This window comes from Camponotus floridanus, unplaced genomic scaffold, assembly GCF_003227725.1.
Source record: "Camponotus floridanus strain SB8 unplaced genomic scaffold, Cflo_v7.5 scaffold35, whole genome shotgun sequence".
NCBI classification, from domain to species: Eukaryota; Metazoa; Arthropoda; class Insecta; order Hymenoptera; family Formicidae; genus Camponotus; species Camponotus floridanus.
In genome coordinates, this window is record NW_020229492.1 from 651,431 (window position 1) to 673,985 (window position 22,555).

The window sequence follows — 22,555 nt, forward strand, 5'->3', positions numbered from 1 at the left end:
AAAAAATATGTATATATAAATTAATTACTGAAACTTACAAAATGTAATTATTAATCAAGTTTTTAGTAGTAGATAAAGTTGATTGGAATTTAAATAGATTCTCATTAGTCGAATATTGCCAAACAGAAAAAATCCTTTGTTTTTAATGTCCAAATTATTATTATATACAATATTATGAATTATTAAATATAATATATTGTTATATTATTGTTGTATATTGTTAAAATAAAGGATATTATTTTCTTTTTAGAGATTTTCTTTTAGGCATATTATTAATAAATTATATACAAGTTTATTATTCATACTATGCAATACATATTTTCACATTTCCTATTTACACTTCCCACTTCCCCTTATATATGGAGTGACAAAGTGATAATCTCTCTTTTACTTTGTATGTAAAAATTAAAATCTGACTCCTGAGAAATTGTAAGATTCATAAGCAAACTCCTCATTATGATATTCGTCACATTCCAAACCAATATAGTCAATTTCTAATTTGAAGTGACCATTAATATCATCTCCCAATGAAATACCAAAATTTGTGACTTCATGTAACATAATGACTGTCTGATCATCCTGCAGCCTGCCTTTACTTGTAAATACAAATTTAGAGAATGGTATTCTGACATATTGCCAATAAGGCCCACCTCTGGTATAGAGCACATAATGATATACATCGTTCCACATCAGGTCGAATATACCTCTGGTTGAAATATTCAACGTGTAACACCTGCCATCTCCTCTAATACGAAGAATAAGATGAGTATATGGCGTCCAATCATGACAAACATCGCGCTTGGGATTTTTGTTTGGGTATCGTGGTAATATTACAGAAACCAGCATTTTTTATTCTGCCGTCTTTAGGTAAACGAGTACTTAATGTGCCAGAAAATATGCCAGTACCAATAGGAGACAATTCTAATCTAGAAAGAAACAATGACAGATTACTGATTTGAAACACCAAGTAAACATATAAGATATAAATGTAGTTTATCTATTATTATTATATATCTATATATCTATTGTTATTGTATATATACCATTTGTACTCACTTAGCTGTTGAAAAGCCTTCTTCATAATCGCTATCACAGGTAATAACCCACTGATCCAATGATTTTGGATCCCTGTTAAATCGCCACGCAACATCCACTTCGTTTGACCTGTATATAAGAGTAGGATCCATTTTAAATTTTTCTCTCATTTCCTCTAACCAAATACCAAACTCTTCCTTGAATTGTCGACATCCTTCGCGTAATCTGCCTATGATACTTAAGTTTTGTTCCGGTGGTGGTCTATCGTACACTATTTTATAACCTGATTTTCGATCGCGTTCATAGAAAGATGAGAGATTCGTAGTTACATGTAATCTCCTCTTCCCGATCGCAAAGTCTGTCAATATTTTCCTAAATATTCGCATGGTCATATTTATTTTTCAGGCTCTTGTAGTTGCAGAGAAATCAAAAGTTTGAAATTATCGATTAGATAATCTTTCTGCTTTATTTGCGTTTCATTTGCCTTATGATATATTCTTCGGACACAAGGTAGGATGTATTTACACCTGAAATAAATATTCTTATTTATATATTTAATGAAGCTGTATTTAAGTCGAGTAAAGGCTATAGCACACACTTTCCATAAGACATGACAGTAAGGTTTCGACCAATCGCGTTGCTCAATTTGGCCGTCCGTAATCAAATTGAGCAACGTGTTGGTCGAAACCTTATTGTTATGTCTTATGGAAAGTGTGTGCCCTAGCCTTAAAAGAACCATTTAAGGTGCAATTTCATTGACGCTAGAAACCAGCGGCAAATTAAAATCACTAGACTTTCTCTAGATATGGCGTCAATAAAATAAAGTTCAAACAGTTTCAACTTTTTCAGTGTGTAAAGCGGCCTTTTCATTGACGCTACTTTTTAGTCAATGAAATTGCACTTTAACAGTTGGCAGCCCTACGAGATAGGCTGTGCAGCACTGCGCGTATATAAAATAAATTTGAAATCGCTTCTAGCCTAACCATCTTCACGCGATCGACTTTATTTGAATTGCACGGCATCGCATCGAATTATGATGCGGCGCCGATTTGTTCGAACGTAATTCGGGACATCGCGATGCTGTATAAGCGTCGAATGAGCACGAATTGTCACGCAAATATGATAAATCACATCTACTCACCGTTCACCGGCTGTTCCACAGGCCGCTCCACTCGCTCGCTTCGGGACGTCCCATTCCGATCTTGATGCACACAAATTCACACGATATCATCAACGCGAACGCGCGACACTTTATTCGGCACTCCCGATATTCGCTCGCATCCGATAATCATCATCAAGGGCGCAAATAACGCGACGCGACTTCGCTCCATCTTCGCGATGACGCCATCACTGAATATCGTCAAAAATCGCTGTCGCGCGTTTCCATCGACACACTATAAAAGTCGCGCGATCATCCTTCGACACTTTCGACGCTCGTTCACTCGCGATATTCGTTTAAAAACGGTTAAAAGACGCGAAAAATGCGGACGTACGACGATCCGTGTAACTGCGTATGACTCCGATTCACGTATGACGCGTATGACGTAGCTGTGACGTAGCAGTCACGCGCCAACATGGCGGCCGAACCAGTGCGCACTGGTTCGGCCGCCATGTTGGCGCGTGTCGCTACGTCATACGCGTCATACGTGAATCGGAGTCATACGCAGTTACACGGATCGTCGTACGTCCGAATTTTTCGCGTCTTTTAACCGTTTTTAAACGAATATCGCGAGTGGAAGAGCATCGAAAGTGTCCAAGGATGATCGCGCGACTTTCATAATATGTCGGTGAAAGTGCGCGACAGCTATTTTTCACAGTTCAATGATAGCGCGATCGCGAAGATGGAGCGAAGTCGCGTCGCGTTATTTGCGCCCTTGATGATGATTATCGGATGCGAGCGAATATCGGGAGTGCCGAATAAAGTGTCGCGCATTCGCGTTGATGATATCGTGTGAGTTTGTGTGCATCAAGATCGGAATGGGACGTCCCGAGGCGAGCGAGTGGAGCAGCCTGCGGAACAGCCGGTGAACGGTGAGTAGATGTGATTTATCATATTTGCGTGACAATTCGTGCTCATTCGACGCTTATACAGCATCGCGATGTCCCGAATTACGTTCGAACAAATCGGCGCCGCATCATAATTCGATGCGATGCCGTGCAATTCAAATAAAGTCGATCGCGTGAAGATGGTTAGGCTAGAAGCGATTTCAAATTTATTTTATATACGCGCAGTGCTGCACAGCCTATCTCGTAGGGCTGCCAACTGTTAAGGTGCAATTTCATTGACGCTAAAAAGTAGCGTCAATGAAAAGGCCGCTTTACCTATGTAACCTATCTTGTGTTTAAAGCGCCTCTACGTCGATAAAACGTGGACATTGAACTATGTAGCCAAAGTGTCGATAACACGAATGCTTGATAATGCATCAGAAATAAATTGGAGCTGGAAGTATATTATATGTACTTTTTTTATATCTAAAAAAAGTTTTCTTTATATATATATATTATTTTTTATTATTTACTTTTTATAATTTTCTTTTTATATTAAAAAAAAGAAACATAGAAATGTTGAAAAATAATCACCTTATATAATCTATATAAAACTACCCAGAATTTGTAGAAAAAATTTCAGTAGTATTTTTCCTTTTTAAAAATAAGAACATTATTTTAATCTTTGTACAGACTATAGCAGATATAATATAAAAGGGTAATATGCATCGTGTAATGAAAACAATTTCTTACATACATAATTTACAACATTGTATATATCAATAATGTACAGTCTAGTTTCAAGGAGTATTCTTCTTCCTCCTTCTCAACAATTTATATGTGTCTTTTGACAACAGATAACTGATACCTCCTGCAACAGTCGTGAACGCTGTTATGTAACAGAGGTATTGTAAGATTGGATGATCTACAAAATGGTAAATAGGAGCAGCCAATGTTCCAGCAACCAAAGACAATTGCACCCCGGTATTTAGCTTGCTTGCCAAGGTTGGAGCTAATTGTACAGTAGCATGTGTGGGATCAAAATACCTTGCTAAGGTTTTCTGAAATCATATACATCAAATTTAATGTATCAAGGTATAAATACATGATTAATAAATTATAATTGAATTAATAGAAGTGTACATACTGGTGGAGGCAGGGAACGATATCTAATGTAAGATGCAGCAGTCACTAATGCAATATCACGTGTGACAACAAGACAAGTAAGTGGAACTGGTATCAAACCGACCCATGCTAAAGACAGAAATAGTGTCCCTACAAGCAGCTTATCCGCCACTGGATCCAAGAAGCTTCCAAGTTTAGAAGCTTGTGATGTCCAAGTACGAGCAATCCATCCATCTGCCAAATCACTGACTCCTGCAAATGCAAGCAGCCATAGCGCTATCTGTGCCATGGCAGAAAGTTATTTTAAATATAATACATGATATATAGAAAATATTTATAAATGCAACATGCAATATTTGTCTTCATGTATAACTTTATCAAAATATTGAGTCGCACCTGATAATCTTGCGATAAAATCAAATAACTTAAAAATGGCGATGTCACTATACGACCCATGCAAAGTAGATTGGGAATCGTCCAGATATTTTCCTTTTCAATAATTTCTTCTACTTTCCTCCTCGTATGTTTAATATCCTGCAATATACGTGTTCGCCATGTTTTTCTTCGAATTGCTCGCTCCTTTGCGATACAATGTCTATAACGATTTTCACTTTCTATGACACAGAGTCTGCCTTGGCACATCAGATACTGCTTTAAACATTGCTCTATCAAACCTTTGTTCCAAACTGCAGACCTTTGTTTAAATCGTAGAACAGTGAAGTAGTTCATAATTATACTTGCTTCTATTTGACAAGTAGAATAAAAACAAGAATTATTAAATGTTTTCTCACGTTTAAGAAACATAATTTAATATAAAAATATTTCCCAAGAGAATTGACAGAAGGTAAACTGTTTTCGTGACATTTCAAGTCAGTCATCTCTTTCAGCAAAAATATCAAAGTCTTAATAAATTTTTAGCTCCTCGAAGATAAAAATTTCCAATTTTATTTTAAAAGACTCGATAGAACGGATTCGAGGTTAAATTATATTAAAACATCGAATTTTGGAATTTTGTAAAAAACGACGACATAACCTCAACATTTCCAGAAAAATATTCACTGTGTCTACGAATAAAGCATCGCGCTTAAATAATAAATAAAAATCCTTAAACGTGGATCATTTCACATACGTACATACAGGAATCCGCCTCTCGTATGATCGCGACGTAAGCGGCCTTTTAGGTTAGTTTCGAGAAAGCAACAAACGTATGCACGAAGTTCACCGTTCGCACGTCACAACTCCATGTTCTCCAAACATGAATGAACAGCCGCAACTGCGTGGGAAGTATCTCTCTAGAAAAAGCGTCGATACAGGCGATATTTAACATTCTCGCCTCCGAGCAAGAATCATCATCGAGGATAAAAATCAAGCGGGCGATCTCGTTTCACGGTCGATTCGCGTCAAACGGGGCCAAGGAGACATCTTCGAGAGACGGAACGGACAACATTGCGCGATTTTCGCGGTTCCGGCTTCGAAAAGTGAGAAACGAGACTCCCCCCCTTCCGTCCTCGCCCCGCCGCTATCCCCACCCTATTGCCCGCTCGTCGCTCGCGCGCGGTGACGTAACCGCGCCTGAGCAAAATGGCCGCGTCGCGCAGGCGCGAAGGACGGGTCTCGGTGCGGTAGGCGCGCGTCGCGTCGCGTCGGTCCTCGGAGCAACAGAGTGCCGTGTGTACACCCCCGCCCACGTATTATTGTGCTGGCTGGCCGACGAAGCCGAGCTAGCCACGTTTCTGTCACGGGAGGACGCCCGGCGACAGGTCCGCCGAGGCGAATGATGCGTCCCGTTATTCCGCGAGAGGCAACCCCGGCAATCGCGCCACCGAGCCACCGAATGTCAAGCGAGTTTTGATGCGACACCGCGGTCGAGCATGATTTGCTATCCATGCGGGTAAGTCCACTATGTCCGGTCGGACTGGAGTCACCCCGGGGACGATTAGGGCGATCGCGAGATAACCCGACGTGCTCGTGGAGCTTCCCCTCGAGACGAGGTTGACGTTGTCGGGAAGCCGCGATCCGCGAGTTGAAAATCGAGAAAATTCCACGTTCCTTTACCTTCCCCTATCCTTCATCGGAGTCTATTTGAAAAGCAGACGTCGATCGGGGATCGGTATTAATAACCGCGAGCGAGATCCTTGGGCATTGATTTTCGAGATGCGGGAAAAATCGGGAGACGGAGGATCTTCCGAAGGATCGAGAATCCTCGCGATCCGCAATGCGCAAGCGGATTCTCAAATTTTTGCGAGGAATCATGTACCCTCGAGGGTGCAATTGTCGGGGATTCCTCGAGTTTCTGGAAATTAATATCGAGGTAGGAGCAAACAAAATATCGCGCGCGTTCGAACAAAAAAATTCAATTCATCGCCTCGTCTACGAGGATTCCGCGATTTCAGGGGAGAAATGCTTCTCTCTCTCTCTCTCTCTCTTTTTTTTTTATTTTTTATCGTCAGGCGAAATCGACTGCGTTAAATGTGCGTGCGACGCTGCGCAATTTAACGTCGTAGATGGTTTGTGTCAACTGGAGCGATAATAAATTATTCCAGGTCATTACGGCGTAATATGTCGCCGTCGCGTTAAACGCGCTCGATATGACAGCCGATACGATGTCACCGGTGCCTCCTGACGTAGCGTCGGGATTAAAATTCGAAAATTTACGAAAACAAAAAAAATGTATATATACGATAAAGAAACATACCTTTCGACTTTTAGGACAAACTTTCCAGGAGAATCCTGCACAAAGTAAATTTATTTTGTGGACTTACGAGGAATTTGATCTCTCTCTTTCTCTGTTGCACTCTCTTCTATTTATTTTTCATTATTATATACACAGAATATAATCTTGAATTTTAATATACAGGTGTCAGGGTAATCTATCTTCCCAAAAAAGTTTTTGTGTTTACCTCGAGAGCTTTTCAAAACACTTTAATAAAATATTTTTTCATCGAGTTATAAGGCTTGAAATAATCTCTTAATTTTACATAAACCATAAAATATCTAATAAAATATTTACTTTTCGATTATCTTATTTTAATACTTTTATGTACAAAATAATGAGAGGAATCAATTGATGTAAAGAAAATACATAATTGTTTCGAAAAAAATTTGTAATTGTTAATTGCAAATTACATATTTTTTTCTTCGAAACAATTATGTGTTTTCTTTACACCGATTGATTCTTCTCATTATTTTGTACATAAAAGTATTAAGATAAGATAATCGAAAAATGAATATTTTATTTGGTTTATGTAAAATTAAGAGATTATTTCAAGCCTTATAACTCAAAAAATAGTCCATGAAAAAATATTTTACTCGAGGTAAGCTATAAAGGCTTTTTTTGAGAAGAGATGGCCCTGACACTCTGTCTATAAGAGAAGAGCTCTTTAGAAGAACAACATCAATTTTATAATAATCAAAAATATAAAATTTTTTTTTAAATTAAAAATATTTGAATTTCAAAAAGATTTCATACTTTCGATTATTATTATGATTTAATTATATACAAATGATATAATTAAAAGTACTTTGGATGAATATATTAGGGGGAAAAGAGAGGAATGCAGAAGTCCTCTCTGTTGCATAAATTACAATAAATCACAATAAATTATAATAAATATAAGGGGGATTTCTCGGGATTCTTAAGAAAAATTGAACAGAAATAAAAAAAAAAATATTCCAGTACCTGTGGAAGCGACTGCAGTTCTGGGTGCCGTTGCCGGTTTCGTGGTATTACTGCTGGCCCTCTTCCTCTACCTGTCGCGAAAGTGGTGCTTCACGCCGCCCTCCTCCACGGCGCTCTTCGGCGGAGTCTGTGTGCCCCTCTGTGAGTCCACCAACAGCTCCACATCTCAAATCTCGAAAAACATAGGTATATGATTTATATCGACTTTCGTTCCGGTCCCCTTTTTGCGAATCTTCAGTTTCGAGCTTCGAAGCTCGAGTAATTTTTCGAATTTGTTTTCGAATTTCACGTCTCTTCGAACTTGCGATAACGCGAGAGTTAATTTCAAATTTGTTAAATAAATTTTAACATCGAAAAACGGATGAATCTAGAGCCTCTATTGCACCATGAATGATTGCTAAATTTCTGGACTGCGAAATATTCGCTCTTTGCAGCGAATGCGTAAGAAATAATCTTTAATAATCATTATATTTGCTTGCCAGGGAAGACATTCTCCTATTCGGATCCTGAAACAAGCTCCGATTCAGAAGAGGACGCTCTTCGACGATTAAATTCGCATTCACATCCTCCGCCGGATACGTTAACTATCCAAGCGGAGGATGGACCAACAACAACCATCGTAGGTCAGTAATAAAGAGAATATAGAATTTTAAGAATAAACAATAATGTACATATGTCAATAAAACCAAACACCAATACACATATAAATGAAAAAAATTAAGAATTGCTTGATGGAATAAATATAATTATGCTAAATATTTATAGAAAACATGACATTTTTTCAATTTTGATAATATATAAAAATATATATTATTCACTCATGCACACTTTTTAAATTCTTGAATAATATTTCTCAAAATTATGTTTTTTAATCATCTTATTACTTCATCCACATCTTCAATTGCAGATTTAAAATTTATGTGTTGGAAAATAATGATACTCTAAAAAAATGTAATTCTTTTTATTAACAATAATCTTCACTTTTATAGATGCTGGGACCACTTCCAGTAGCTGCACTGAGGAACACTCCCCAACGGATCAGCAGCAGGTGATTTTTTGATTTTGTAGAAAAATTTTAAAACATTTGGAAGAAAATTGTAATATTTTGTCTCGTTTTTTTTTTCATGTTTTCAGTGCGTAGTAGAAGTTGGGGCATCTAATATTATACTCGACAATAGAGAGCAGGAGATAGAGGTCGAGCAAAATGAATCGACGACCAATGATGTCATCACGACGATGGGTACGATGGCTACCGAGGAAGTTGGTAGTCTCGAGGTCGCTTTCTTATACGATGCTCCAATGCGCGAGATGACAGTTTGTATAATTATTGCATAATATTTATAATTATTTATTTCTATTTATTTTAATTATTTCAATTTATTAATTATTTTTCTTGTATCTATTAAACATTTTTCTTGTATCTTTTTAGAAACGAACGTAAATCTTAAATTGTATCTTGTTAATATTAGTTGATTATAATAACATAACTTGTTTATATATTCCTAAAAAAAATTGAACTGAAATAAAAATGTCAATCAGTAGTAATTTTTGTTTTAAAAACGTTTGGAATTCTTTTTCATTATAATAGATATTGTACAAAAATTAAGGTATATTATTTTAATAGGTTCACGTGTTACAAGGACGAAATTATCCTCCCGGCATCGGCGGCAGTCAAGTACGATTAGTCTTGCTGCCATCAAAAAAGCAAAGACGCAAGACTCGAGTTCGGCAAGGGACATCGCCGCAATACATGGAGAGCTTTTTACTTCCTCGTGTAAATCCAGAGGACGTAAACGCAATGGGAGTACGGCTAAGGGTATATCTCTGGGGTGGCAGGATGATGCGTCGGGAGAGATTGTTGGGCGAAGCCAGAGTATCCTTTGATCAGATTAATCTTCAACTGGAAACGACTCTCTGGTTGACTCTTCAACCACCGCTTTCTTCTTCGGTAAGTCTCTCATTCTAAAGTCTCTTCTAATTTATAATATAAGTCAAATTCACGCCAAAAGTATATATATTTGAGATAGCCTTTTGTTTATTACTTTACGGGATTAAATTGTTTAATTTTCTTACATTAAATATTATCTAACAAATTAATTCGAGATCGAATAAGAAATTCATTGTTATATTCCTAGGCGCAGGATTGGGGAACTACCAGCAGTCTAACTCGTAGCGATTCCACGGGATCCCAACAATCGGTTCAGTCGTACGCCTCTACAGCTATACCACCTTATGGCAGTAGTATGAAAGGTGGCAGCGTCGCCGAAATTCTAATCGGTTTGGCGTATAATGGCACGACGGGCCGCTTATCGGTGGAAATAATCAAGGGCTCCCATTTCCGCGGCGGAGGTGGAAACGATACAAAACCACCCGACACTTATGTAAAATTGGCTCTTGTTGACAGCAACAACCACGAGATGGGCCGGTCGAAGACTGGTCTAAAACGCGCCCAACCGAATCCTCTCTATAAGGAAACTTTTATATTTCAGGTATTTTGAATGAAAATTATCTGACTTTTAAAAATTTTGCATTTAAATCCGATTATATAATTAAAATATGATATATGGAATTTTTTTCATGACTGTGTGAAGGTCGCGTTGTTTCAATTGGGGGACGTGACGCTCTTTCTATCAGTGTACAATCGTCGGCGGAGCGGAATGGGTAGAAAGGGACGAGAGATGATCGGCTGGCTTTCTCTAGGTCTGAACAGCTCCGGATCTGAGGAGCTGCAGCATTGGAATGATATGCGGACGGCAAGGCAACCGACGCAAGTACAACGCTGGCACTCGCTGTTGCGTCCTTGAGGCATTCTCGAGTGAGTGCCTCCTTTTGGATTTATTCTCGACGCAGCCATTCGAGCGCGAAACCGATTTCACCGGTATTTGCCGCGAAGAGAATGGGAAACAGATGCGTATTTCTGAGAAGGAATAATTGCTCGTGGCTTATCTCGAAAGAGATTTCGGCTCTTTTTTCTTATCTCACGGAGACACACACTGTGTACTGCCTGGTTGAATAACGGAAGTCAATATTCCAGTCGGTCTGTCAATCATAAGTCAGAGCCCAAACAACGCAACTGTCCAAATGACATCGTAAAGATGTTCCAATGTTGTATGTCTGTTAAATAAAATTCTTCGGACATCTATCAGATAAATACATAAATATCTAAATGGCGTCTTAAATAACACGTACAAAAGATGCTTTAATTGTCACTAAAATTTTAGACATCTTTTAAAAGTTGTTTGGGCTTTTGTTTTGTTCGGGATGCTGTTTGGAATACTGTAAACTCTGAGTTACAAACTCTTGTCTAAATGTACCAAGTACATTTCCTTTTTGATACGCTGATGGGAGCAGTGCGATTAATCTTTAATGTCGAGGATTCCGGACGATCACGTGATATTATCGACACCCCGGCCCTCTCATCGTGCCTGTCCTGTCACGTGGTATGACGCTCTCCGACTCGACATGTGCCTGAGCCAATCTGGATCGTTTATTTTTTACTTTGTGCCTTTCACCCTCTTTAGGCCGCGTGCCACGCTAAATGGAGAATCGTCGTAAGATGTAAGTGAAATTTGAGCGGCGTCATTTGGAAAATACACAAATAGTTACATACATCTTTTGACTTTAGTATTGTATTGTAAGATACAGGATGGTCATGCAACACGAAAAAAACTGTCTAATAAGTTCGAAAATATTCGAAAAGCGAGGAAAATTCTCGTGGATTTTGAGAAAAAACGAGATTTTCTTAATAAATATTTCAGGAGAAGCAAGAAGCTCCTATAATTTTATAAAATAAAAAATTGAAATCAGAGCCTAAAAAAAGTTACACAAGTCTTTAGAGATTTTAGAGATAGAAAATTAGTATTTCCGGTAACTTACATCAAATTTTTCTGATTTAATAAATTTAAGAATTTAAAAATTCGATGAATTTATAAAACGTATGATTTGTGTGTCCATCCTGAAATTGGGTAATATCGACACATGAATTATTATTATATGGTCATATCTATTCTTTTTAAAATAATGAAGCTGAGAGACACATCTTGATTCCTTGCTTTTTTCTCAAGCAATATATTTACTCTAGCAAATATTTTAATAAATTAATATTGATCATAAGTTTTTGACAGTTTTGAATATCATTCTTTTCTTAGAACTTGTTGATTAGTATTTTAATTTTTAACATTAAAATATATCAAGTTTCTTTCTCTCCTTGTTTCTTTTCTTAAATAAAAACTTCAGTTAAAATATATCTCAAAATAAAATTATCGCATCATAGAACGAATTTTTAAGAATTATTAATTATTTCTCATGTATAAGTTCACACAATCAAGTTTAAAATATTGCTAAAAAAAGTAACTCTCTTTTGTTTTGTCAAAAAATACATTTTCTCTCTTTCCGTTTATATTCTTTCTATAATATTCAATGAATATGTTGCTCATGATACCATATATGTTTCAGTAACATTGTTGTTGTTTGTAAAATAATAGATTACTATATTAGTGTGTATCAGTGTGTCGATATTACCCGTCTTACAGTATGTAATTATATGTATATACATACATTCGACAAATATTCGATTTGCTTGTGTTTGTTCATATAAATCGATATGACAAATACTGAGCCCGTGTTCTCGTCGTGCATTTAACATTGATTATTAACTATTAGATTTCTATCTAATATCGATAGAAAGAAGATTCAGTCTTACTACCGTAACTTAAACATACCTGAATGAAACATAGACGCTAAATGAATATATTTAACTCTAAAGGGAACGAGATCAGTATCCAGTGCCAAGATTTGTCACAAAAATAACGACAAGCTAATTCATAAAAAGGACATTGTTATAAACTATAAACTAATTTATTGTTGCGTAATAAATTAATAATATCTAACAATAATATTAAACTATCTCGAAATTTTGAAAGAATTTATTATTTATTATTTATTATTTATTTAAAATTTATTTAAAACTGTACTTATATGCAGTTATGTTTATTTTCACGCAATTTATATCAACTTCCAAATTAATTTAATTCAATTTTTTAACTGTAAAATGTTATGTTACGTTTCATTCGGGTATGCCTGGAAAAAAGAAAAAAAATTAGCGAATGGATTAGAGCGGCAGATTATATAGCAGTAAGATGAGATTAAGAACACGGGCATCTCTCGAGATGGTTCGAGAATGGATTGATACACGCGCGGACGTCAATTGGCGCCGACGTGACGATGATTTAGTGAGATTTCGAAGTGGGATAAAAAGCGGAACGAGCAAATCCACAATTTAACGACGCACAATGACTCGCAAACGCAGATGTGTTTGTAGAGTCGATATAATATAAATGAAATAGAAACATAAATACGAGGTCATGCATACACGTTAGACATGTTGTAGACACGTGGTATAATCTATGCATTATTAGAATTTTTGAGCAAGGGGGTTTCCTCATCATACCAAAGTTATATTAGATTACATGCAGAAGAGTAGAAAAACTACAATTTGAAGAGGAATTTTTCACATTAGATATGAAGATAATTTGATATAAAGAAAGATACACGATACAAAAATAATCTTTTTATAAAACAAATTTTATAGATTTCAAATTCTTTGTCGAATTATCTTTCTAAGAAATTTGATTGAACTTTGTTTTTATATACATATTTGTAATCTTCATCAAATATTTTAATAATTAGGTATTAAAGTTGTTTTTTTTTATTAAAATTTACTTTTTTTGAATCATTTATTATCTACTTGCGTTTATAGAGCTTAATTTATTAAAAGAATCATTTCTTTAACATGATATTTGACAGTATATTTATAGTATGATTTAATTCCATCCTAATATGTTATAAAAATTATAAATTTAATTAATTCTTTATTTCTCCTATTGAAAACTGCATGGATTCTTTTATCTGATAGTACAATTCTTAGATTGTATAATTTAATATTAACAATTTAATATTAACAAAAGTGCATACATAAACATATACATACATATGCACACATTGAAGACATGTGAAAGGTGGATTTAGACCAAACAGTTGTTAGAGGATCCCCCTCCAGATCAGCGGGTAAAACCGGTCACTAATTATAACAGACAAACAAATGCTGTGAATCATTTATTGCTTGATTTTTTCAAGCCTTTAGTGATAAAAATTTTCATCAAAGTTATATATATTAATCCATGCTCGAACTATTCTGTCTTATTTACGTTTTAGCAGTAAAATGATTACTAGGGCTCAGAAGTCTCCCTTACATCAAGAGAATTTTCTTATCGCGCAGCGCAAATTGCATTTATACTTGTTGCGAATAATTATTACAAATGAGAATTTAGAACATCAATATAAGCATACAAAGTTCTAGATTCAGCGAATCGTCTTTTATTTATAAATCTTTTTTGTAGCTTAAACTAAACTTTTTTCTTCTAAGAAGACATATAAATGTTTTTTGCACTTTCGATCACCATTGGATATGTTATAAAGAGAATGAAAAAATTATAAGAAATATTTATACTCTTATAATTGTTCAGTGTTGTACTTATTATTAATTATTTACAAGATATATGAATATATTTATTTATTTATGTTGTACTTATTATTAATTATTTACAAGATATATGAATTTTATAGCTGTGAGCTAATTAGAATTAAAACAAATTTTAAAACACATTTAGAATATAAATGTGATAAGATTTGCATTTTTTAGCTGTATTATGTATGTTAATTGATATTAATATTGTACTTCTGGGTCCTAGTGATTATCATACATATTAATGCACAGTCTGTTTATAAACAGCACGATGCTGAAGAAAGAAAAGAAATGTTTTAATATGTAAATTAATTATAATATTAATATATATCTCGATTATAAGATTATTACTAAACATTTGTTTTACACAAGACACAAACTAGACTTGAGAAAAATCCAAGATTTCCAGTCATATTATATGAGTAATATATGTTGAATTAGTGAGTAGTTTTTCAGGGTAACTTTTAGGCCTTTTAACTCCTTGAATCTGATGTAATGTAATTGTGATAACGTTAATCTTACAACAGTTTTCTAGTGTTTTGCGTCGATAATATTGGATTTGTAGGGAGTGATCGGACCACTATATTACATTTTAATTTTAGAACATCGCACTGAGATTATTACAATCTCAAACTGGAGATCTTTAGAGAATGTGATGAAATTTTCACGATTTTTTCCTTTTAGAAAAAAAGTAACGTTTGCATTTAACACTCCTATTTTTCATTAATCGCTTGCAGTAATAAGGCGATAAAAAAAGCCGAGATCTCAAGCTCCAGCATGTCGATTGCTTTGTTACATTCCAGAGGTACATTTGTCAGAATAAGAGTGTACGACGATTTCTAGATTAGGAAATAACGATTAATATCGTTGTCATTTGAATAATTATATTTTGTCAATTTTTCAAAATTGCGAAATATAAGGCAAAATGATAAAAAAAGATACCAGATCGCGAAGATTATAAACAGACTATAACGTTGAATTTTGATCTATATTTTATCTACAGCACCCGTTTCTCAATAAACATTAATTCAAGTTTGAATGTCTACTGCACAAACTAATTATCTTAATCAATGTTATTACGCGTACTTATAAATTAACAATAATTACATCTCCATCGCGTTTTATAAAAATGTATTCTAATATATAATTAAATCAATAAACTTACGAATAGTTATTATCGCAATCAGGACTTTTTTCACAACACATTTCAGGTCAAACTTTCGTCCAGTCCATATTTCTCCAATAACTCTTTCTTTTTTCTAATCAATAGAGCTTCCTGAATATCTTGCTGAGAAGGAATTGATTTTTGCGATGTTGTTTCAACATTGGCTTCTGGTTCCTTTTCACGGGATATCCATTCCTTGATGTATTTTTCTCTCGCTTCTTGTTCGGCTTTTTGTTCCAGTGGTACTAGAATACCATCATCATCATCCATGTAACCATAATAATCTGCATCAATGTCCTTCATTAATTCTGCGCGAGTTTTTCGAGGGGGTGGTGGTGGTTCTTGCTCAAATAATTCCCTAACACCTGGTAGTTCTTTGGCAGCTCCAAAGTATTTATATCCTCGATTACCAGGAACCTGTTATTTAAACAAGATATATTATTGTTTTATCATATATGTAATATAAAAAAACAAACATATATAATTCATCTAGCATAATTATCCTGATATAAAATGATTCAATTGTATTGTTTGTAATATTAACATAAATATTTCATAATTCTTTAACATTATCTTTAATACTGCAAAGATACTGTCTATAATTTTACCTCGCGTCCTTCATGATCTAACATGCGAGGCCCTACTCTAGAATAATCAGGTCCACCAAGCTCTTTTATTTGTGCTTCCCAATGTCGTTTTTCTCTAAGCAATTTGTTGATCTCATCATTTAAATCACGAATGCGAAATTCACCAAGCCCAGCATTTTGAATTTGCGCAACTTTCTTTGCAATTTCCCGAATTATTTGCATTCTCCATTTTTCTGCCTTACGTAAATCTCTGCATTCTGATGCTAGGTATGGCCTACGCTCCTGTTCTTTCTTTGCACCTTCGTTATTTTGAGCTGCTCTCCAACGAGCAAGTGTTGTCCTAACAAAATATGATTAATGTTAATATTTATTTTTTTTATTAGATTTATTAATTACCAATGTTAGTACTTATAATTAGCAAAATTAATATTATGATTAGCAAAGAAATATTAATTGTCAATTGGATTAAATTTATAAAGATGTACTCACATAGCCTTCTCTGCGTTTCGTGCCTGAAAAAATAAAATTTGTTTATTAAACGAAGTATATGTGGTATATTAATATTTAATAAGTATGTGATTATATTTTATACATACCATTTTTAACTGTTACTAATTATATTAGTACACACTACTTTCAATTGTTGTGTTGTTTTTTATAATTCTGTCATTTTTATAGGTTAAGTTAGGCACTTTGCGGTGTATCGTCTTCTCTTCAAAATGCGGTGCGTTCGCAAATTTTATTCGTGAAGTAACGTAGCATTTAACTAACCAATTGGAGAGCAGAAGTTTCTTTGTCTTGATTGGTCGATTAGATGTCGCGATAGGATTTTGAATGCTCCCATGGCAAGATTTCTTTATCCTGATTGGTCAATCGTTACATTAAAATAAAATTTAAAGAAAGAAAAAATTTAAATGATTTTTAGAAAATCCTTTGCGAGCGAATTAAGATACATCTTATATCAAGTATTTTGATATTTTATTGATGATATGTTTGTCGAACATGTACAAAAAACCAATATCGGCAATATGTTGCGTATGATGTATTATGTTTATTACTTTTATTTTTATGGTTCTTTTATATCATTCATATATAAAAATATAAATTTATTGACAAAATATTAAATATATTATAATATTATTGACAAAATATATATTTTTATGTATCATATTGATAGATGAAAAAATTGTTTATGAGAAATCTATACAGAGGGGAAAATAAAAAGAAGGATATATTCGATGTCAATTTTCGACAATTTCTTTCACTTTATAACGAGATTGATTTTATTATAATTAGAAACATATAAATTTTAATTTACTAACACGACATACATAATACAAGAAAAAAAAGGAGAACAAGAAGAAAATGAAAAAGCATTTGTTTATTGTTAGGTCATGTATAAAATTCATATATTCAAGGTAAAAGATTTTATTTGTAAATACATAACATAATATCTGTTGAAATATTGGAAATTAATTTCAAGGAGTGAGCCGTTTGGGGTCACGAGGGAACATAGACACCTTACGAATATTGTCCAAGCCGAGGTATAGCATCACAACGCGTTCCATGCCTATACCGCCGCCAGCATGCGGCGGGCAGCCGTATCTAAAAGCGTCGATATACGACTTGATTTTCTCGATATCTGAAACCAAGAATTTGATTAATAATCAAATAATTTCTGACTGAAAAATAACAAAAAATGGATGATGGAAAATTCTGCATTTAAGTGGCATAATTATATATACAGCAGAAAGTCAGTTTATTAATAATATATTGAATATAAAATATGAGGAAACAAATGAAAGGAATAAGGCTAATAAGAGCTGAATACAATAAATGCACTAATATTGTGTAAAAATTGTCTTTAACAATAATAATGTTTCGTTCCTTCATGTTATAATTACCCTAATGTATTATTCATTTATATATTAAAGATGGTTCAAAGAAAGGATAGTCCAAAAAAAGAATCAAAACGTTCATTATTATTAAAGAGACTGTTTACACAATATAAGTATTTTATTTATTGCAATCGACTCTTATTCTTTCCAGACTTTTAATATTCAATATATATCATCAGAATCTTTTTTTTTACTTGTAAACGTTTATTCACACAATAATTGCATTTTGGAAAAATTCAGATTCTATATAGATTTTAAGAATTCCTTGGATTTTAGTAATTTTTTATCAAAAGAATTTTATATATATGTTATATATATTATATATAATTAATAATTAATAATTTTATTTTGATTCGATTTTAAATTCTTTTGATAAAAAATCTCTTTTGATTAAAAGTATATATTAATATTTTAAATTCTTTTGATAAAAATTCTCTAAAATGTGATAAAAGAAATTATAAATTAACAGATAAAATTTACGAAAATATCTTGTTTTTAATTTGGTGCGATTCAGATCTACTAAAATAATGCTCACAACATTTCACAAAAAGTCTTTATACAAAAGTTTCTCTTACCAATTCCATGATGCTTAGCTCGTTCAGTCAGAAAATCTGGATCGTGGATACGTTGCGCACCAGATATAATCTCCTCACCTCGCATAAACATGTCGTACGAGTTGGACATTTTCTACAATGCAAGATCAACAATAATTTTTAAAGAGGACATTATCATAAAATATTTCATATGTATCATAGAATACTTTACAGGATTGTTTGGATCTGGCATCGTATAAAAAGGTCTCACAGCAAGAGGATACTTGTCCAAAATATAAAAATCTGTATCATACTGAAAATAACATATTTATATTGAAAATTAAAACTGCATAAATATAATCATAATACATAATAATTTAACAAAATGTTCCGTTAAAGATTCATTCTTTTAACTATGTCGAGTTTTGCTGGTTGGAAATTTTGAAAATCTTACTTTAATTTTAACGAGTTTTCCTAAGAGTTTTTCGTCTGGAGTTGACAGATCATCTTCTTCGCCAAGAGTTACGCCAGCTTCTGCTAATAATTCAATCGCTTGTGGAAATTCCAATTTTAAAGCTGGTTCAAGAAATTTGAAAGGCTCCACAGGATACTGTTGAGCGACTGCCGCTATATCGTCTGCATAGCTATTTAATTTCCAAATGAATAAATATCATCAAAGTCAAAAACTATTATAATATTATGAAAAAAAGAGAGTAAGAAATATAAATATATATTACTAACTTGTCACGTAAACCTTTAAAAAGTTCAGTGAACATTTGTCCAATAGTGTCTACTACCTCATGATAGTGATACTTAAAGGCCATTTCTAAATCAAGGCCTACAAATTCTGTCAAATGTCTGTGCGTATTAGAATCTTCCGCTCTGAAAACTAATCACATTTTTTTAGCGGCTACCAATAATTTTAAATTTTCTTATTTCTATTAGATAATATACCTGCTCCAACAGTAAAAACTTTGTCAAAGTCAGCAGCAATAGCCATCTGCTTGTATAATTGCGGTGATTGAGCCAGATAAGCATTATTTTTAAAATAAGACACTGTAAAGACATTTGCTCCACCCTCACTGGCTGCAGAAATGATTTTAGGAGTGTGTATCTCGACAAAATCCTGAAAAGAAAATAAATTAAAACGAAATGTCTTGATGAAATTGAGCATTATACTCACTTTTTTCGTCAGAATGTCCCTAAATAGTTTACAAGTGGCAGCTTCCACTCTGAAAATCGCTTGATTTGCTGGAGTACGCAAATCTAACACTCTGTTATCCAGCCTAGTATCTTGATTCACTCGAATGTTCAATGCCGTTTCATCTGCTTCGCTGATCGGTCTCGCGGCATCTTCAATCTGTAAAGGAAGCTGTGGCTTGGCAGCGCTTATTACAAATACTTCTTCTATGTGAACTTCCACATCTTCTTGCGAGCACGACTCGATTTTCGATGGTACAGACTTCACTATAGCTTTCACATCGATTATAGATTCTTTGGTGACACTGAAAATAAAACAGAGAAATACCATTTTAAAATTATAAATAATATATATAGTTAAAGTCTAATTAACTTCATAAAAATTTTCAAAATTTATATACTTGGAAATAAATTTAATCATTTGTTTGCTGATTTTTTCATTCACAGCAGCTAATCCCTGCACTGTATATGATTGCTGTCTTAATACGATAAAGCATTGCTTGCCTGCATAACAAACATAAGATTGAAGTTTTATTTGCAAATAATTAATATTTTTTTATAAAATGTAGCATTGTTCACCTTTGGCACGGCTAGTATGTAAGCGACCTCTTATCCAAACCATCTGATTCTCCAGATCTTTATTCAGATTCTTGATTGCTGTAAACTTCCTATCTTCGAATTTTTCCTTACTTTGAATCATGTCCATTTGACCATATTTTCCTACAGATACATCTTCAGCTTCATTTGTAGATTCTTGCTGGGACTGCTGCAGAGTGTACATAATGCAATATTTATTTCTTTTATTAGTTTTTCCAATTAAATTTATTAGATTTAATTAATAATAAAACTGGAAAGTTAATTGTTTTATTAAATGGTAATATTATTCTTATACAAATAGTAAACTTACATTTTGATCTTTTCTTTCAGCCTTTTTTGCTGCTTTTTGCATCTCCTTTTGTTGCTTCTTTAGTGCTTTTTTAGATATTTCATCTCTTTATAATAAAATAACACAAAATATTATTATAAATATTATTTAAAATATTGGATATATATATTGATGTTAATTGCTGATATAATTATAAGAATATTCATATAACATATATAAAAATATAGGATATGATCATAATCATTATATTAATATGTATTAATTAATATAAAATATCTAATATAGTTTATAATTTTGAAAATATAAAACAAAACTTGTGTTTAACTAATTTATTGATGGATATATAATTAGGCATATAATTATACTACATATATCACATATGTTCAAATAAAGTGTAGACTTTCAAAACACAAACAGTCCGACTTTATATTTCAAATGAATACATGCCATATATGAATAAATTGATTATCATATGATAACAATATTTAATTTTTACCTTGCAGAAGAACATTCCTCTGGTTTATCTTCAACCATCTGTGAAAAGATGATGCAATAGAGTAGCAATAGAGATTACATCATCTTATCAACTACCGTTTAAAATATTTCAGCAATTGCAAGAGTTGCAAGCTTAATAATTTATTTTATTTCTAAATTCAAAAAATATATGTATCAATATAATAATATTATTAAAAGTATAGATACAATAATAATATTATATAATATTTATTCTTTAAATTATACCACTAATATACATATACATATATATAATTAATAAGTAGTAAAAGATTGCATAAAAGATTGCACAATATAACTTTGTCAATATATGAGAATAAATAGAATGTTAAAATAAGTATTACATTGCTTGTTATTATTAATATTAAATAATTGAATTAAAAATTAATAATTATGAAATTATAGTCTGAGATAATCATAATTATAATAAGACCAAAACAAACAATATTAAACAACAAAAATGAATAATCTGATTTCAATATTGCGTAATATATAAAGAATATATATAATTACATTTTTTTAAATATATAGTATTTTTTTAAATATATAGTAGGGCATAATTTTAGAGGTTAGAATATATTAATCTAAATTTGAATAAAATAAATTCGAAACTTAGTGAAAATATTAGGAAAATAAATAAAAGTAATACGTATGTAGACGTACTTTGATTCTTTAATAAATTATTATTCTTCCAAAAATTCTAAACCTGCAAATCACTTGTCTACCAACTGGCACTATTCACAAAAATGTAACGCTGACACAGAGATCACACGGATCACATGTTGCCTAACCTAACCCAAACATGTGCTGTCGATGACAGTTGATGATGGTCGTGATTTAATATCGTTTTTTATGCTTTATTTTTTATTGTTTATCTTTCGTGCTGTTTTTTTATTTTTTCATATTTATACGATTTTTTTTCATTTTAATCTCAACGCTTCAACTTCACGCATTTCTATTGAAATCGTAAATCTTTTATAATTTAAAAATTTAATCCGCTCTTTCGTTCTTAAAATCGAATATAAAATTTAACAATTTCATTTACTAAAGAATAAAATGTGTAAATTTTGTTAAATTTTAAAATGTGTTAAATTTTATTTTAAATAAATTTTCAATGACTGTCATCTGCTAATATCATATATTAAAATATTTCAAAGTCTAATTCTCTTACATTATTACTTGTTCCGCATATTTTGTCCCATTTATTATTTAAATATTAATATTTCTATTCTTAAAACGATACAATCATAATCTTGTCAGTATTATAGTGATTTGTACTGAAATGAATAGTTCATTCAAAACATGTTTCAATTTCTTTTAAGTATTTCTTGTGATGAATAATCCATTTGTTTCAGTTTTTATACCTTGTTTTTTTTTTGAATATAAATTAATTTTAAATATGACAAAATATACAAAAAAGTGCAA

The 22,555-nt window shown here is 32.9% G+C and overlaps 5 protein-coding genes across 7 annotated transcripts; 1 reads left to right on the forward strand and 4 right to left on the reverse strand.

Moving 5' to 3' along the window:
- Positions 1-276: 276 nt before the first annotated feature.
- LOC105255661 (complex I intermediate-associated protein 30, mitochondrial) lies at positions 277-2,194 on the reverse strand. The gene is given in 4 exon segments (XM_025410856.1): positions 277-802; positions 804-926; positions 1,057-1,562; positions 2,177-2,194. Coding segments are annotated over 3 exon segments (891 nt in total). The 5' UTR covers positions 1,428-1,562; positions 2,177-2,194; the 3' UTR covers positions 277-405.
- A 1,512-nt stretch (positions 2,195-3,706) lies between these two features.
- LOC105255660 (probable cardiolipin synthase (CMP-forming)) lies at positions 3,707-5,680 on the reverse strand. Of its 3 annotated transcripts, none has more exons than XM_025410844.1 (4): positions 5,280-5,680; positions 4,543-4,840; positions 4,169-4,426; positions 3,707-4,082 (listed from the first exon to the last, which is right to left on the reverse strand). In XM_025410844.1, coding segments are annotated over exons 1-4 (819 nt in total). In that variant the 5' UTR covers positions 5,282-5,680; the 3' UTR covers positions 3,707-3,821. The 3 variants fall into 3 exon arrangements, with proteins under 3 accessions (XP_025266629.1, XP_011263379.1, XP_011263378.1); XM_011265077.3 differs by having other exon boundaries at positions 4,543-4,889; positions 5,276-5,680; XM_011265076.3 differs by having other exon boundaries at positions 4,543-4,889; positions 5,280-5,679.
- Positions 5,681-6,734: 1,054 nt separating this feature from the next.
- On the forward strand, positions 6,735-11,917 carry LOC105255659 (synaptotagmin-14). Its single transcript, XM_025410795.1, has 8 exons — positions 6,735-6,885; positions 7,823-8,011; positions 8,308-8,448; positions 8,815-8,873; positions 8,960-9,139; positions 9,450-9,773; positions 9,961-10,314; positions 10,417-11,917. Exons 1-8 carry the CDS (start codon positions 6,735-6,737, stop codon positions 10,627-10,629), a joined length of 1,611 nt encoding a protein of 536 aa, XP_025266580.1. The 3' UTR covers positions 10,630-11,917.
- A 1,751-nt stretch (positions 11,918-13,668) lies between these two features.
- Positions 13,669-16,854, reverse strand: LOC105255658 (pre-mRNA-splicing factor ISY1 homolog). Its single transcript, XM_011265072.3, has 5 exons — positions 16,697-16,854; positions 16,590-16,612; positions 16,122-16,440; positions 15,514-15,930; positions 13,669-13,904 (listed from the first exon to the last, which is right to left on the reverse strand). Exons 1-4 carry the CDS (start codon positions 16,697-16,699, stop codon positions 15,556-15,558), a joined length of 720 nt encoding a protein of 239 aa, XP_011263374.1. The 5' UTR covers positions 16,700-16,854; the 3' UTR covers positions 13,669-13,904; positions 15,514-15,555.
- A 649-nt stretch (positions 16,855-17,503) lies between these two features.
- LOC105255657 (aspartate--tRNA ligase, cytoplasmic) lies at positions 17,504-22,017 on the reverse strand. The gene is made up of 12 exons (XM_025410843.1): positions 21,794-22,017; positions 21,114-21,151; positions 20,639-20,723; positions 20,311-20,497; positions 20,133-20,235; positions 19,715-20,036; positions 19,486-19,657; positions 19,273-19,420; positions 18,986-19,175; positions 18,764-18,844; positions 18,574-18,685; positions 17,504-17,742 (listed from the first exon to the last, which is right to left on the reverse strand). Exons 2-12 carry the CDS (start codon positions 21,149-21,151, stop codon positions 17,579-17,581), a joined length of 1,602 nt encoding a protein of 533 aa, XP_025266628.1. The 5' UTR covers positions 21,794-22,017; the 3' UTR covers positions 17,504-17,578.
- Positions 22,018-22,555: the final 538 nt, after the last annotated feature.